This window comes from Mus caroli, chromosome 19 (assembly GCF_900094665.2).
Source record: "Mus caroli chromosome 19, CAROLI_EIJ_v1.1, whole genome shotgun sequence".
Classification (NCBI taxonomy): domain Eukaryota; kingdom Metazoa; phylum Chordata; class Mammalia; order Rodentia; family Muridae; genus Mus; species Mus caroli.
In genome coordinates this window covers 36843564-36861329 of record NC_034588.1, presented here as the reverse complement: position 1 = coordinate 36861329, position 17766 = coordinate 36843564, and the positions used below count along the sequence as shown (strand labels likewise).

Below are 17766 nucleotides of genomic sequence, written 5' to 3'. Positions count from 1 at the left end.
GGATTTCAAGTACTATATTGAATAGGTAGGGAGAAAGTGGGCAGTCTTGTCTAGTCCCTAATTTTAGTGGGATTGCTCTGAGTTTTTCTCCATTTAGTTCGATGTTGGCTAGTGGTTTGCTGTATATTGCTTTTGTTATGTTTAGGTCTGGGCCTTGATTTCCTGATCTTTCCATGATTTTTATCATGAAGGGGTGTTGGATTTTGTCAAATGCTTTCTCAGCATCTAATGAGATCATCATGTGATTTTTATCTTTGAGTTTGTTTATATATCAGATTACGTTGATAGATTTCTGTATATTAAACCATCCCTGCATCCCTGGGGTGAAGCCTACTTGGTCATGATGGATGATTGTTTTGATGTGTTCTTGGATTCTGTTTGTGAAGATTTTATTGAACATTTTTTTTTTGGGTTTGGGAAATGGTGGTCGTGGCTCTCCCCCCCAAGATTTATTTATTATTATATCTAAGTACACTGTAGCTGTCTTTAGACACACCAGAAGAGGGCATCAGATCTCATTATGGATGGTTGTGAGCCACCATGTGGTTGCTGGAATTTGAACTCAGGACCTTCGGAAGACCAGTCAGATGGTTCTTACTCACTGAGCCATCTCTCCAGCCCTTACTGAGCATTTTTTGCATGGATATTCATAAGGGAAATTGCTCTGAAGTTCTCTTTCTTTGTTGGATCTTTGTGTGGCTTCGGTATCAGAGTAATTGTGGCTTCATAGAATGAATTGTGTAGAGTACCTTCTGTTTCTATTTTGTGGAATAGTTTGAGGAGAGTTGGAATTAGGTCTTCTTTGAAGGTCTGATAGAACTCTGCACTAAACCCATCTGGTCCTGGGCTTTTTTTTTTGGTTGGGAGACTATTAATGACTGATTCTATTTCTTTATGGGAAATGGGACTGTAAAGATAGTTAATCTGTTCCTGATTTAACTTTGGTACCTGGTATCTGTCTAGGAAGCTTTCCATTTCATCCAGGTTTTCTAGTTTATTGAGTATAGTCTTTTGTAGTAGGATCTGATGATGTTTTGGATTTCCTCAGGTTCAGTTGTTATGTCTCCTTATCCAGGACTAGCTGTGGTGGGCGTACTGGGTTCTGATGATGCTCAGTGTTCTTGGTTTTTGTTAGTAAGATTCTTATGTTTGCCTTTCACCATCTGGTAATCTCTGGTGTTAATGTTCAAACTGTCTCTGGCTGGAGCTCGATCATGCTGTGATTCTGTTAGCCTCTGTCAGCACTCCTTGGAGTCCAACTCTCACCTGAGTCCCAGTGGCCAGAGCACCCCCTGCAGGCAAGCTCTCCTCTTGCAGGGCAGGTGTCCAGAAGTCTGGAATTCTGATCCACCTCCTGAGTCCTTGGGTCAGAGCCCTCCCTGTAGGCAGACTCTTCTCTGGCAAAGAAGGTGCCCAGGGTCTCATTTCTGCCTCCTGGCTGAGGATGAAGGCCCGATGGGACCCTGACCAAGAAGCTCTGTTGCCTCTGTCGCCCATGTGCTCTCCAGTGATCACAAGGTCCTGTGGCATGGAGAGTCCTCTGGGGCCCTCCTATTTCACCCCTCCCCCTGCTTCTATGAGGGTGTTCCCCCAACCTTCCACCCACTCCTGCCTCCCTACCCTGGCATTCCCCTACACTGGGGAAACCACCAACTGTCCCACTCTCTGCACACCAATTTTCCCTAGGAAACTGAGTCACCCTCACTGTCATAGAACTGCCCAGGGCACTGTGAAAGTAGATGGGCACAAACCTAAGTTGTGCCGTGATGAGAGTTTGAATATCTCATTCACAAATTTAAGACACTTACCACACACTGGCTATTTTGAATGTAATAGAACGTAAAAGCTTTTAGAAGAAAATACATTGATTGAAAAAATTAAGTTATTAAGGTTTGTGTAGTCACTGTGAAGAACTATCCACATTTAGATTTAAGTTGCACACATTTATATATGGTTTTAAAATGATCTGTCTTCATGTCTTGTCCTCTTCAGAATGAGGACTTTAGGAGTGTGGTAAAAAGGAGAGAACAGTTGGAGATTGCAAGGTAGATGTTGTATATCAGATAGTTTATCTGGGGAACCCAGAATAAAGTGTCTCTCAGGTCTGCGGACGTCACAGAGATGATTCTTCACTAGGTAGCTCACATTCCTAACTGTTCCAATTTGAACATTTAAAGCCGGTATGAGGAAGGATTGTATATTAACTTCTGATTTCCTTTGTTCTAGGCTCCCCCTGTGATCCTAGCTTCCTTCTGGCCTGTGTTCCCTGCAATGTGATCTCTACTGTCATTTTCCAGCATCGTTTTGACTACAATGATCAAACATTCCAAGACTTCATGGAGAATTTTCATAGAAAAATAGAAATTTTAGCATCTCCTTGGTCCCAGGTTCGGTTCGGTTCTATTTATATGTGAAAATATTATGTACCCTAGTCTGTACTGTTATCCTCCAGGAGAAGGTATTGGATCTCTTGGAACTGGAGTTATAGGTGGTTGTGGGCTACATGATCTGAGGACTTAGAACTGAACTTGGAGCCTCTGTAACAGCAGCACATGTTCTTAACTTCTGAATCATTTCTCTAGATCCAATATTAGTTTACTAGTTTTATTAGTTTTTTTTTTTAAAGAGGCCACTAAATTGCTGGGTGTGGTGATATAGCCTGAGCTGCATAGAAAGGTTCAGGCCATCTTGGGCTACCCTGTAATAAACACATCTAGACAGACAGACAGAGAGACAGAACGAACAAAACAAGAAAACTGCAAAGAAAATGCCAACCAAAAGTATATCAAGATTGTTTAGATTTTCTTTTGTTCACAAAATTTCTAGGCTATTTATTGTTCATTCTTATTTTTTTTTATAATTCCTAACCAATCTGTGAGCTATCTGTTTCATTTAAAACTTAAGGGAAAAAGATGATATGAAATAGAATAGAAAAAAATTATAGTATCAGAGGGCTTCAATTTTATCAAAGCATTTCTTTTGGAAAACAACAGCAGCAACAACAACAATGACACTTTTTTTTTTCCTGATTTTGCCCAATATTTGGGGATAGAGATTTAGGCTACAGGATGCATTTCTTACTATGGTGCATGGTCAGAAGATGTTTCTAACCTATGCTCTACATCCATGAACAACGCCGGTTTCTATAGATTATAAGGGAAAATATGTTCCACAAAACAAGGGCAATGGAGAGCAAATAGTTTACCCGCTTCAGTATTGGAGTAAGAGGTTGAATCCCGGTCACATGAAGTACATTATCTAAAGCAGCGCTGGCTTGCTTTATTTCATTAAAAGGGTAAAGTAATATTTCATAATAAGGTGGCACTTGAGTATAGAATGTCTCCCCCCCACACTCACACATACACACACACACGTTTGAGATTATATTTTTTTAAATGACTTCCAAGTTTTTTAAAAAACATTTATTTAGTATTATACATAAGTTCACTGTAGCTGACTTCAGACACACCAGCAGAGGGAGTCAGATCTCATTATGGGTGGTTGTGAGCCACCATGTGGTTGCTGGGATTTGAATTCAGGACCTTTGGAAGAGCAGTCAGTGCCCTTTCTTGCTGAGCCATCTCACCAGTCCTACATTTGAGATTATAATCACATAATTTTTCTTTCCCCTTTTGCCATCCAGTTCCTCCCATGTAATTGATCTTCCCTTGCTCTCATTCAAATTAAAGTTTTTTTTCTTTAAATTTTGTTACATATATACAAAGATACACATCAATGTATTAGTAAGACTGCCTAGTTTGTTAAGTGCTGCCTTTATGTATATATTTAAGGGCTGATAACTTTATATTAGGTAACCAATTAGGAGATGTCCCCCAAGCAGACTTATACTCTCTTTTTCTGCACTCTTTACTCATATAGGGGTGGCACCTCATGAGATTTCTACTTTGACTTTAGCATGTCTATGGTGTTGCCATTTTTTCAGGTGTCTGGTGAAATATGCACAGGGTAAACTGGGATGCAGACTGCTTCTACCTCTGCTATCACTAGTTTGCTGTCTCAGAATTTTTGACTTGTCATTCTGCATCTCAGTGTTCTCAACAGGACAGAGGGGAAGGTAGCATTAGCCCACACATTACTCTGGAAAAATCTGTTGTCAGGAATGCAAATATGACTTGGAGTTGCTGCATAGGCTGTGCACATGGTAGATCTGACCATTTGATCCATGCTGTGCCTGTTTCTCCAAATGCCAGGCATATAGGAGCACAGGGAGGCATGTGGAACTCACCGTTATGAAGTGTTGGACAGCTGGCTATGGCCTGAAAGGTTTGCTGATTGTATGAATGCATTTGTTTCTCTTCTAGCTGTGCAGTGCCTACCCTATTTTATACTATCTCCCTGGAATCCATAACAGACTCTTAAAAGATGTGACTCAACAGAAAAAGTTCATCTTGGAGGAAATAAATAGGCATCAAAAATCTCTGGACCTCAGTAACCCTCAGGACTTTATTGACTACTTCTTGATTAAAATGGAAAAGGTACAAGTGATCTTGATTTGCTACTTCACATTTGTGGGTGTTCTGACTTAGCTCATGTTGTCCTGGTGAAAGTGGGATGTTCCAACCAATGTTTATATAGAATTATATAAAATATTCAGGGATCGCTAAGATTCTCAGTTTATTTAGAATTAGAAAATTTATGTTTATCATGTTCTAGGTTAGTTCTTTACTTTGAGGAAAATGAAAACACACCCATTCAAGAGTGATGAGAACCTGCCATTCTGTGTAAATGAATCTCCATGAACAGCAGGTGTTATGACTTAGGGAACATAGAAGTTTTCTTTAAAGAGACCCTGGGAACTCTTTGCAGTTGAGCTAGGCTTTGAGGAAACTCCAATTTAGATCAAAAGGAGGATAAGCTAGAGGGTGGTAATTGTGGTTATTAAGTGAGCTAACTTTGAAAAAGTGACATTAATTTGAATTATGGTGACGGATGTGTGGAATGAAGAGATAAAAACTGTGATAGAGTTTGCATGTGTGTAGTCCTGAAGACTTTAAGCATAGTGAACAGTCAATAGGTGCTAGAACTGATGGTGTTTCTAAGTGCCTTGATATACATTACACTTGAAAAAAATGACATAGGAATTAATATCCTTAGTGGATGAGAAGTGAGTAACAAGAAAAACCTTGGAGTTTTGTCCCTTTGATTTTGTTATAACTGTGTGAAGGAATCCTAAGCTAGAACACTCTAATGTCGAGCTTTTCTACGGAATGCTTATATCATATTGTATTATTTTTTATTATCTGTAAGCCTTTAAACCAACCAAACATACAAACAAACAAAACTAATCCCTCCCATTTATAACTATTAGGAAAAACACAATCAAAAATCTGAATTTACCATGGATAACCTGGTTGTCAGCATAGGTGATCTTTTTGGAGCAGGAACAGAGACAACGAGTTCCACAGTGAAATATGGGCTTTTGCTCCTGCTGAAGTACCCAGAAGTCACAGGTATGATCAGATGGGCAGAGGAATGTCCAGTAGAAATGGTCAGACAGCACTAGAAACCGTTCTACTCTTTCCTTGAGTAGACATTGTACTAGCAACAACTGCATGAATAATGTGCTTACCTAGCATTGGATGGATTCAGTTCAAACTAGATCACAGAAAAGAACAAGTATAATAACTAAGATACAGCAGGGAATAGAAAAGCAGTGGCCATTATTCTCCCTGGTATGATATGGAATCATTGATTTGTGTTGGGACCAACACAGAATAGTTTTCTTAGGGTCTGAACAGAACTAGCATCCTTCTCACACATTTTTTTCTACATGTTAAATAAATACTTGTTTTTTCAGAATTATTTATTATTTAAACGTTTGTTGTCGTGTATTAATTATAGGCATTGAGCTGCTTCATTACAACATATCCTTATATGTATAACTATTTTGATTATTCCCCCATTCCTTTCTCTTCCTCCTTCTCCCTCTCAGTAATTTCCTTCCCCTTCCCAACTGTTCCCTTTGGTACTTTCATGTCTGCTTTTTCCCTCCCTCAATAAACCAATAGTTTTGGAGGGGATGATATAGATGTGTCATTTATGGCTGAGCATTTAAAAGCATTTAAAGCCACTTATTTTATCCTCATGATCTAGTCTCTGCAATAAGCTCTACCAGCTGCAGCAAGAACTTTCTCTGACTGAAATATGGAGTAGCATCAATCTATGGATATCAACATAAAACTTTAGAAGACACATTTTGCAAATCAACAGCAATAGCTTCCCATTGAGGGCCTGTAACATTCTTAAACCTTTGCCCAGCCTTGAAGCACCAGACATGAATGCTCTCCTACTAAGAGTGATTGGAACCTAATCAAATTTAAGTTATGAGAGAATATACATCATTTGTCTTTCTTGGGGCCTGGATTGTCTCATTCAATATGTATTCTTACTCTGTCTTTTTACTTGAAATTTTATAATTTTATTTTTGTCCACAGCTGAATAACGTACCACTGTGTATATGTATAGCATCTTAATTATCCACTCATCAATAAGTGAACACATTGATGGATTGCATTTCCTAGCCATTGTGAATAGAGCAGCCATGAACTTGTGTGAGGAAATATTTCTGCAACAAGAAATAGAATCTTTAGGTAAAATACCCTGGAGTGTTTTTAAAGAAAACTCCTGTGTTCCCTAAGTCATAACACCTGCTGTTCATGGAGATTCATTTACATAGAATGGCAGGTTCTTATCACTCTTGAATGGGTGTGCATGTGTTTTCATTTGCCTCAAAGTAAAGAACTAACCTCTAACATGGTAAACATTTTCTTTGTATTTGGGTTTTTATATCTGGGTCATTAATAATTCTATTTCTAGTATTTTTTCAAGAGATCTCTACACTGACTAGCTATTGCAAATAGAGCAGTAATGAACATGTATGAACAAGTATCTCTGTAATATGATACAGAGTGTTTTGGGAAAATACTAAAGAGTGGTTATGTTTTTATCATTAGTAATCCTATTTCTTGGTCTTTTGAGAAATATCTACATTGATTTCCACAATGACTGGGGCAGTTTGCACTCTCACCACCAACAAATAATGGTTAGTGTTTGATCGTACCCTCAGCTGCATCTGATATTAGATTTCTCAATTGTAGTCATTCTCATTGGAATGAAATGTATTCTCAAAGTAGTTTTAATTTGTGTTCTCTTGCTGGTTAATGATGTTGAATACTTAAAAAAAATCGTTACCAGCTACTTATGCTTCATTTTAAAGACCTTTGTTCAGAACTATAGCCCACGTTTAGATTGGATTATTTGCTTTGTATTTAGAGTTTTGTGTTCATTGTAAATTTTAGATATCAGTCCTGCATCAGGTTTGCAGCTGAAAATAACTTTCTCCTGTCCGGTTGAATAGAGGTGGCTACCTCTTCACGTTATTTACAGTGTTCTTTGCTTTAAAGAGACCTTTTAATTTCATGATGACCTTATCAATTGGTGCCCTTATTTCATGAATGACTTGTGTCCTATTTATTAAGTCCTTTGTCCCTACACTTCCCACTCCTGTAGCCTTACCCAAGCCTTCTTTCCTCCTTTATGCCCATGTATTCTTTTTACCTATATTCTATTTCTCCTTATTATTAAATTTTACCCTTCCTTGGTCTCCACACTTATAATTGTTCACATTCATCTACATATACATAGCAGGTTATGATCCACCTAGGAGGAAGAACACGAAGTTTTTCCTTTCTGAGTTTGGTTCATCTCACTATCATGGTTTTCTTATTTATTGCTTTTAGTGATCAATTTTATGTTGTAACTTTTCTTCACTGCTGAAAATCCTTCCATTCTTTATGTGTACTACATTTTCATCACTCATTCATCTGTTGATGGACATCTAGGCTGGCTTCATTTCTTTGAACCTCCATAATAATTTTCATAATGGCTGTACTAATTTACACTCTCATCAGCAGTGTATAAGGGTCCCCTCTCTCCACAGCAGCGTGTGTTGTCAGATTCCTTAAGGACAGATAATCTGAGTGGGGTGAGATGGCTTCTTATTAACACTCATTAAATAGTGTTAATTTGCATTTTCCTAGTGACTAGGGATGTTGAACATCTAAACAAATACTATTTATCCAGCTTTACTTCTTCTTATGAGAAAGTTATATTCATTTCATCTGTTGACTTGCAGATTGGCAGATTTTTGTGTGTGTGTTTAGCTTTTACAGTTCTTTGTCATTTCTGAATCTTAGTCCCCTGTCTGAAAGATAGTTGGCAAAGATTATCCCATTCTGGGAATTCTCTGTTAATCCTGCTGTTAGGTTTTTGTTTTTTATTTTTGTTTTTGTTTTGCTATACAGAATCTTTTGATTTTATTTGGTTCTGCCTGTTGATTTTTGAGGCCAGTGCCCTGTAATAATACTTTGGTTCAGAAACTTTGTGCCTACACCTACTTCTTGAAGGGAATCTTTGATATTTTCCCTAGAAGCATCAGAATTTCAGGCTTCGATTAAAGGCTTTCATCTACTTTGGACTGATTTTTCTGCATATAGTGAAAGACATGAATATAATTTCATTCTTCTTCAAATGGATAGGCAGTCTTTTCAACACTATTTAATGAACAGGCTGTCTTTTTTCCCTCACTGCATATCGTTTTTTGTGTGTGTGTGTGACATTATTCTCAATGTGTTTATTTTGCTATTTGTTTTTCATTATGCTTGTTATTGGCATGTGGAAAAGGCATTGATTTCATATGTTAACTTTCTATTCTACTACTTTGCTGAAAGTGTTTATAGTCTCTAGGCATCCTATGGTGGATCCACTAGTGTCTCATATACAGAATCTTGTCATCTACATATTAGGTTTTTCTCCTCTTGCAAAAGAGAGGAATTTAACTCTATACTTCCTACCACAGTTGAAAATGATCAAGAATAATATAAGAGATAATTCCTTTTCATTTTATAAAAACCATGATTTCTACCCTTTAAGCTAAAATTCAGGAAGAAATTGCTCATGTGATTGGTAGACATCGGAGACCCACCATGCAGGACAGGAACCACATGCCGTACACTGATGCTGTGCTGCATGAGATTCAGAGATACATTGATTTTGTTCCCATTCCTTCGCCTCGTAAGACAACGCAGGATGTGGAGTTCAGAGGATACCACATTCCCAAGGTGAGATGCATATCATCTTTGCTCCTCATCAGTCAGTTGGCCTGTCAATAGTTAAGTAATGTGATTACAGAGAGCCTGACCGTCTACAAGGGTTCCAGAGTCATACCCCAGGCATCACAGTCCTCCCATCAGCATCATGACCCTTCCACTCTATGCTCCTTTGCCTGACTTTTGTTGATACGGCTTTCTAATTTGATTGTGTCCTAACAAACTTTTCAGTTCCCTGATATGTCCATACTACTCCTGTTTGTTAATCCAATCTGCTGTCTACAACCTTGCTATCCAGTGGGCTTTGCTATTCTTATCAATTAACCATGATTCTGTATTCCCACCTCCCTCCATATTTTCTGTTTGACTTACTTGAGAAAAGTACGATCTAACTATGTCTTTCCTCTTCCTTGCTTTGGGGGAACTCACTTATGAAGCTCAGTAGGTTGGTATTATACCTGATACACTGGTATTGCTTTTATGTACATACCAGTTTACATAATTTAGTTTGAGACTTGATTTAATTTTGGACTTCCAAAATAATATTCCAGCTCCAGCTTCCTGAGCAGTGGAATTTGCAGGCTTGTGTTGCCATTTCCTACTTAGTTTTAACCAACACTTAGTATTTTATTAATAAATAAAATCACTTTGTTCCAGGAAACTCACAAATTTAAAACTTTCCACAGCTAGTTTTAGGAAGCCCCACAAACACACGCCTAGTCCTCAAACTTGCTTGGCAAGCACTTTCTCCATTGATCTGTCTCCCTGGCCTCTCTATTAACATTATTGAATATTGATTAACATTAGTTGGGTTCCAAGTTTGTTGGTGATAAAGACATAACATCTTTCTGTCTGAAATTGTATTGGCTGGGGGTATGATGGAATGTTTTGAATAGTTCATTAGACATTTTATTGTTTGATCCAAACATGCCTAGTTCATTATGCCTTTAGAGATTTGGTGATCTCACTCAGAAATTTTAGGGCTCTCCTACTCTGGTCATGCTGCTTCTGGGATGTACCCCTCTCCCTTTTGGCTTCTGTGAACCTTACATCGGAAGGTTGTCACTGGTTCTTTCTTCTTTTAAAGGTTCTGAGCATTTTATTCCAGATTGTATATTAAATCATCAAGACTTTTCTTTTTAGAATAAAATCCAATTAAGTATGAACACACTGGCAGAGCCTAAAACACCCCTGTGGCTGTGTATGCTCCTAACAGAATAAACTGCATCTACAAAGCAAGGTTTTCAATTTGGGTGGAAAACCCATTATTTTTAAAAACCATTATGACATATACAATAGATCATGCAACTGAGACTACATAAGTCACCGGTTCTTTAAGCAGGGAGACTAAAGCTTTATAGCCAAGATATAGTCATTTAATCCTTTCCTCCTAGAACCTGCTCTCTGGGTAATACCAAATCAATGTAAAACCCAACTTTGTACTTTTTTCCCCCAAGAACCTTCCATGTTGCAGAATATTTGTAGTTTTGCCCAAGGTTTACTCTAAGCACATGCGTGTGTATTTGATCTTGAGACCAGCAGCTAGAGTATCTCAGCTGTCTCTTATTTACAGGTCTCTGCATCCATGTCTTTATGTTTAGTCTTCTAATGCTTTCAATTTCATGTAGTAAAACTTCAATCTGATTTTTTAGTTTCTAGAATTTATGTCTTTATTATTTCCATTTATGAATAACTTGATACTTTGTAGTATTTGGCTATATTAATGACAACTCCCATGACTTAGAAATGCTTTGTCTCCTGTACATTCTTTTGCAATGACTCCTTCAAATGCTCAAATATATTCAAAGTAGCTGTACTTAGAAGTTTTGTATGATTGCTCTAAATCTAGACAAGCATATTTCCCTTTCACATTGACCAATAACTTTTCATTCCTCATGGCTCACATTTCTCCTTTTTCATGCTGACTATGGGAACTTCTTTCCAGCTGCTCCCCTGATGGAACTGAAGGTTGTTGAAGAAAATGCTAAGGTGGCTTTTAAAATGACTCACATTTCATTCCAAAGTCAAGGAGATGAATTTAATTTTCTTCTCTTACATCGAAATAGATTTTTAAAGAATATATTCCATTCAGTTTCCCTTCTTCCAACTCCTCTCAGATATCTCCACCTCCCTAACTACACAATTTTATACCCTTTCTTTTTCTCTCTCATTAGATAATAAACAGGCAACTAAAAATAAAAACAAAACAAAACAAAAAAGAACTCAGTACAAACAAAAACAAAGAAAGAAGAATAGACCAAAACAAACAGGAGAAAATGTGCCAGCGAAAAAGCACACAAAAGACACACAGATGGAGAGATGCACAAATTGCACATAGAAATCCCATAAAAACACAAAACCAGAAACCATAATATATAAATCAAAGACCTAATAGTAAAAAAATGCCCAGAGAAAGCATTGAGACGAAAAACAAAACAACCAATCAACCAACCAACCAGCCACCACCACAAGAACAACAACAAAAAAACAAAAAACACACCATACCATACCACACCACACCACACCATACCACACCACACCATACCACACCACACTACACCACATCACACCAAACCACACCAAAAAATAAAAAAGAAACCCTCCCAGTTTCCATTGAGTTCTTTTTTCTGTTAGCCGTCTTCTGCTTGGCATAAGGCTTGCCCTAAGTGCCATTTATTTTCCTAGTGAGATCCTGTTGGAAAACACTATTTTTCTTTTAACCACATGAGTGGTTATTAATTTGAGATAGCTTCTGGGTTAGGGTTGGGGTTTGCATTCACTTTTCCTCTTGGCACTATGAACACATCTGGTTTAGACTGAAGGTCTTGTGCATGCTGCCATAGTCTCTGTGAATTCATATGGCATGTAAGTCCTCTTGTATTTATAAGGCCTTGTTTCCTTGGTGTCCTCCACCCTGGTGGCTCTGACTATCTTTTTCTGCCTCTTCCATCAAGTTGAGGTGAATTTCAGTGGCATTACCCTGTGAGAGGACAAGCTGAATGTAGATCAAAATTCATGCACTCCAAAAGGACACTTTGATTCTGCAACCTGCTGACGTCAGACCACAGACTAGTGAGCATGGCTGTGAAGTCAACGGACAGAAAGACCTTGAATGAGCATTACAGGGTTTAGACCTGGTAGGGCTGGTATTGATGTGCTCATTTGACATGGAACAAATGACTTCAGTTTTGTGTCTCAATCTGCTCATCCCAGAGCAAAGAGATTAAAGGAGAGATGTCCGAATTGTTTTCAGATTCCATGTCCTCCTTCATAAATGACTTTTCCTCTCTCTTTTAGGGCACAAGTGTAATGGCATGTCTGACTTCTGTCCTGAATGATGACAAAGAATTTCCCAACCCAGAGAAGTTTGACCCTGGCCACTTTCTTGATGAGAAAGGGAACTTCAAAAAGAGTGACTACTTTGTGGCTTTCTCAGCAGGCAAGCAAGCTTTGTATTCATATGTGTTAGGGCCCAGGTGAGGTGATCAGGGCTGTACATGAAGAATCCTATGGGTGGCATTTATAGCCATTTCCATGAGACCAGAGGCAGCAACTGCCAAGGTGATAGTTGCTTTTTATTGGATTAGAAGCTCCACCCACTGATTCTGCTTCCTGACTCAGGGCTGAACTTCTCAAGAGCTCCTACTGGAAGAAATCCTATTCTTTTTTTTCCATTTTTTTATTAGATATTTTCTTCATTTACATTTCAAATGCTATCCTGAAACTCCCCTATACCTTCCCCCTGCTCTGCTTCCCAACGAACACACTCCTGCTTCCTGGCCCTGGCATTCCCCTGTAATGGCATATGGTCTTTGCAAGACCAAGGGCCTCCCCTCCCATTGATGGCCAACTAGGCCATCCTCTGCTATTCTAGTTAGGACTTCCTTTCCACTCAGAGGAGCAAGTCACTGTAAACCCAAGGAACAACTTACATGTAACAACTTGGTGCTCAGATCCAACAGTACAGTGTGTGAAAGAAACAGGTGATCAGTGAATAGGAAAAGATTATTCTGTGAAAATGTGCCATGCTCCAGTCCCTTGGGGAAGCCCAGAGAGAGAAAGAGAGAGTACTTGCAACTCTGGTGTTTTTAAAGGATACCAGGCTGAATGATCAGATTTTAAGATAAATTGCTTGCAGAAAGTACCATTTAATTACCAATTTGAAATGGTCTCAGAAAAGAAACATTTTTCCACTCTAATGTGTGATTAAGGAATTTAAGGAAGTGACTGTTCCCATGGGAACAGAGGAAGTGACAGAGTATGGAAAAGTCCTCAAGACTCACACAAGCAAAAGGCTGTAGTGGACTGATAACCTGGTGGGGCTGGACCGTCTACTGCTTAGGCACAGTTTCCTCCACTGTAAACTCATGTATTGTAGAGTAGTATAGGAAGCATCTAGAGCCAGGGCCTGGCAGTGATAAACCAAAGGAAAAAACAAACTCTCACTGTCTAATCCCCTGAGTTTATTCAGACCCCTGAAGGAGCTAACTCTTAGGCTAATGGAGTCCATGAAATCTACTTCTTGGATATAGGATGCATAACAATCAAATGCAGAAAGGGAGGGTAACCAATGCCAGCAAGGTGTGGAAGAGTGGGGGACCGAAGGTCCTTTCCTGAAGTGTCAACTAAAATGGACAGAAATAGTAGATTTGTTTTAAGTAAGAAATGTGTTTGGCAATGCTTGTTTTCATAAGTCCACACTGTGAAATGCTCAGGGAAGCTCTCCAAGGGTGGAAAGCCACCCTGCTGTCTAACCCCCCTCTTCCTTGCTGTAATTTGGACTGTCTATCATGTGAGGGTCCTGTTGGTTTCTCATGTGCTGAAGGCCTGCTTTGTCCTAACTCTGTAAGAATCATTAAAAGAACTAAGGCTTTGTCCTCAGAATTCGTATTGAATTCTTTTAATAACTTAAACTTAAGTGTAATCACCAATAACTTAAACTTCACAGACACTGCTTTGTAGGAGAAGCATCACTATGGCAAACAAACACCGTGTTAATTTTGTATCTAAGCATGTTTAAGAAGTTTACATAGACCACATGACATCTGAGCTGAATCTGAAGGGATACAGAACAGTGGCTGTCCATCAACTCGACTAGAATACATCATAAAAAGCTTGGTTCTGCCTATCTGCTTTGGGTTGGGAAAATAGAGATGCCTCAGGTCCCGGGAAGTTGAAAGAGCAAGATGAAGTTAGATTCCAATAATCACTTGGAATTACTTTGTAGCATCTGTTTTTACACCTACCCATGTCCAATTTTAGATTATTTTTCTTTTAACAGATTTATGACTTGAGTTATCTCTTAGAAAGCAGATCAGTAGAAGTAAGCTACTGAGACCTGGAGGATAAGAGAAAAAGGCACTTTTGTATCATATAAATTGCTATAGGTGTGTTTGTGTGAGAGAGAGTGTATATGCATCTCTCTCTCTCTCTCTCTCTCTGTGAGTGTATATGTGTGTGTATGTATATGTGTGTGTGCTGGTATGCTCATGCCCATGCCTCACACCCATGCCCATGGCAGTGTTCCTGGATAAACTCAGTTGGTCACAGAATAAAAACAAGACAAAGAGCCACGTAGACATAAAAGTGAGATCAAAACTTAGTTTGATGATAGTGTGGAGGAATTTAGGAGGTATGTGTGGGATATTAAGTGAAACCAAAATTTATTATATATGTGTATTTTCACGTTTATAAGGAAATAATTAACAACAAGATATAAAAATACACATGAGCAACACTAAATGCACTTAGTGAAATTTCTTTTTGTATACATTTGTGTATATGTAACAAGAATAATCAGCCATGCATGTATGCCTTTAATCTTAGCTCTCAAGGAGGCAGGGGCAGGGGTGGGGGCAGGGGCAGTGGCAGAGGCAAGTGGATCTCTTTGAGTTCAAGGTCTCCAAAGAGAGTTCCAGGACAGCCAAGACTGTTATGTTAAGATACCCCGTCTCACACAAAAAAAGAATAATTAAAATAGTCATGAATTTAAGAGTGAGTCAGTGGGGCACAGAAAAACTTGGAGTGGGGAGAGGAAGGGTTAAAATTATGTGTGTGTGTGTGTGTGTGTGTGTGTATTACTAGTTTATGGAAATAAAAAGTATAAAATACAAAACCAAAAATGGTTAAAAGAAGAAAGGAAAAGGCATTCGTCCTGAAGAAAGGAAGGAAAGGAAAGAAATCAGGACAGTGCAAAAATACAATCGGTTGTTAGGTCTAGATTAATTACTTACACATAAACATAGTTTCTATATATGTTAATGCAGAATCAGAATTATGCAGAATCAATGACTCATCAGTTGCATGTCCCTTTTAGGAAGAAGAGCTTGTATTGGAGAAGGTCTGGCCCGCATGGAGATGTTTCTAATCCTGACCAACATCTTACAGCATTTTACTTTAAAACCTCTGGTCAAACCAGAGGACATTGACACCAAACCAGTTCAAACTGGTTTATTGCATGTGCCTCCACCCTTTGAGCTCTGTTTCATTCCACTCTGAAACTGTGTAGTATTTCACATGGATGACTGAGACCCTGCTTCTACTTGTGAGCAAACAGGTTCTCCTGTCCTATGTACCTGCATCTGGTAGTCCTTTTTGAATGGCAGGGATGCTACCTCTATATTTTCTCAAGTCTTTATAAACCAGTTCCAATTTTCACATGTGAAAAAAACTTCACTGTTTCAGCACTAATAAAGTTTTGTTGCAGCGTGTGTCAGATCATTAGCCACATTTTCATTTGAGGGTATTTCTAATGGAAAGTGTATTATCAATCTCATGTCTTGTTTTAGTAAAAGTTATCAATCAGAACTTGCTCTGTGATTTTTTAAGAAAAGTAATTAGCCATGGAACTGAATCACCGGTGACTCATTCCTGTGTCACTATCTAGGAGAATAATCTCTTGACAGAGTGCCATGTATACATTTTTCCTTTTCTCCATAACTTGTTACATTTATCTTATAGATTTCTTCATATGCATGGTTATGTATGTAAACACATAGGCAGATGCTATGTGCACACAGGGAGACAGAGAAAAAATTATGCCTCCCAAGGGGAGTAACATGAGACAAAACTTGAATTTTCCAGTTTTCAAGGATCCCCTACCCTTATCTTCCTCTAGTGATAACTCTCCACACTCCACACATGATTTCATATAATCTCATATACATGAACTGAAAAATGTGCACATGTGGGTTTAAAATTAACTATGATTTGGAAGTACTAATCATATTGTAACATATCATAGATTAAAAAAAACCTACACAACCACGAATTATAATATTGTACTTCTTGGCTACTCCATAACTTCCTTAAAAAAACCTGTAATTGATTCTCTGTGAATTTCACATCATGCACCCCAATTCTACTCTCTCCCAGTTCTCTTATATTAATCCTCTGCCCTTATAACCTCCCCACACCAAATAAAGAACACACAAACAACAACAGCAACAGGAACAACCACAAACCCAACAACAAGCAAAACTAAGCAGAGAATACATGTCATCAATTTCAAATGTTCATTGTAATGTGTCGTTGGTTTGGTTCGAGGTCTCTGACTTCTGTGACACCAACAATACTGGATTCTGTCTGATTATCCTGTTGTTGTCCTGTGCCATGGAGATCCTGCAGTTTTGGATCAGTGGAACCAGCCCTTTCACGTGTTCCAACAGTTCACAGATGATGGTCCTTGGGTGGGCCAGCTTAAGCCCTGGACCTGGACCTGGGTGGCAGCTGAGCTTGTCAGCCTGCAAGCTCTCCCTTATCCATATCAGGGTGAGCTCTCCAGAACTGCTCTGGTTAAGCCATTCAATGCAGTCATTAACAGGAAGCAGGGTCAGCTTTTCTACTCTCATGCTCTCAGGGCTTGCTTACCTGCACCCATGTCTCCCTAGATCCAGCTCCACTCAGATACTTAGTCAATGCAAAAATCCTACTCTCCCAAATCTCTTCCTGCCCCATCTCTTTTTTCCTCACCTCCCCATCCACTTCTCTGTTTTCTTCAGAAAAGTACTGGCCATGATGGATACTAAACAGCCATGGCATACCTAATTGCAATAAGACTAGGCACCTCCTCTTTAATTAAGGCTAGATGAGGCAATCAAGTAGGAGGTAAGGGCCCTGAAGGCAGGCCAGAGTAAGAGACATCTCCTGCTCTCACTCTTAGGAGTCCCACAAGAAGACCAAGCAACACAACAGTAACATATGTGTGAAGGGCCTATGTCAGTCCCTTGCAGGCTCCCTGGTTGGTGGTTCTGTCTCTTAAGCCCTCATGGGCTCAGATTGGATGATTCTGTGGGTTTTCTTGTGTTGTCCTTGACTTCTCCGGTTTCTACAGTACTTCTTCCCCCTCTTCAGAGGTATTCCCCAAGACCCACCTAATGTTTGGCTGTGAGTCTCTGTATCTGTCTGCATCTGTTTGAAGCCTCTCTGATGACAATTGGGCTAGATGCTAATCGAAGAGTATATATTGTGAGACGCCTGACTCGCCAGCAAGAGAGACACCACAATAGGATCCTTCTGCACATGTTTATTGGGCTGCGCATTGACTGTGTAGGTGAAAGACCCCGAGCCCTGGGCCTCTCACTCTTATATACTATCAGTTCCCATCCACTCACAGCAGGCCACATCACCTCACCAGGTA

General features: G+C 39.1%; 1 protein-coding gene across 3 annotated transcripts in view; it reads left to right on the top strand.

The window, feature by feature from the left end:
- Positions 1-15935, top strand: part of LOC110285739 (cytochrome P450 2C70) — a 58813-nt gene extending 42878 nt beyond the window's left edge. For all 3 annotated transcript variants that reach the window (XM_021152121.2, XM_029472472.1, XM_021152120.2), the window contains 6 exons: positions 2227-2387; positions 4323-4496; positions 5330-5471; positions 8953-9140; positions 12426-12567; positions 15445-15935. In XM_021152121.2, the coding sequence (XP_021007780.1) occupies positions 2227-2387; positions 4323-4496; positions 5330-5471; positions 8953-9140; positions 12426-12567; positions 15445-15626 (989 nt within the window). In that variant the 3' untranslated portion in view covers positions 15627-15935. The remainder of the gene's footprint in view (positions 1-2226; positions 2388-4322; positions 4497-5329; positions 5472-8952; positions 9141-12425; positions 12568-15444) is intronic.
- The last annotated feature ends 1831 nt before the right edge of the window (positions 15936-17766 follow it).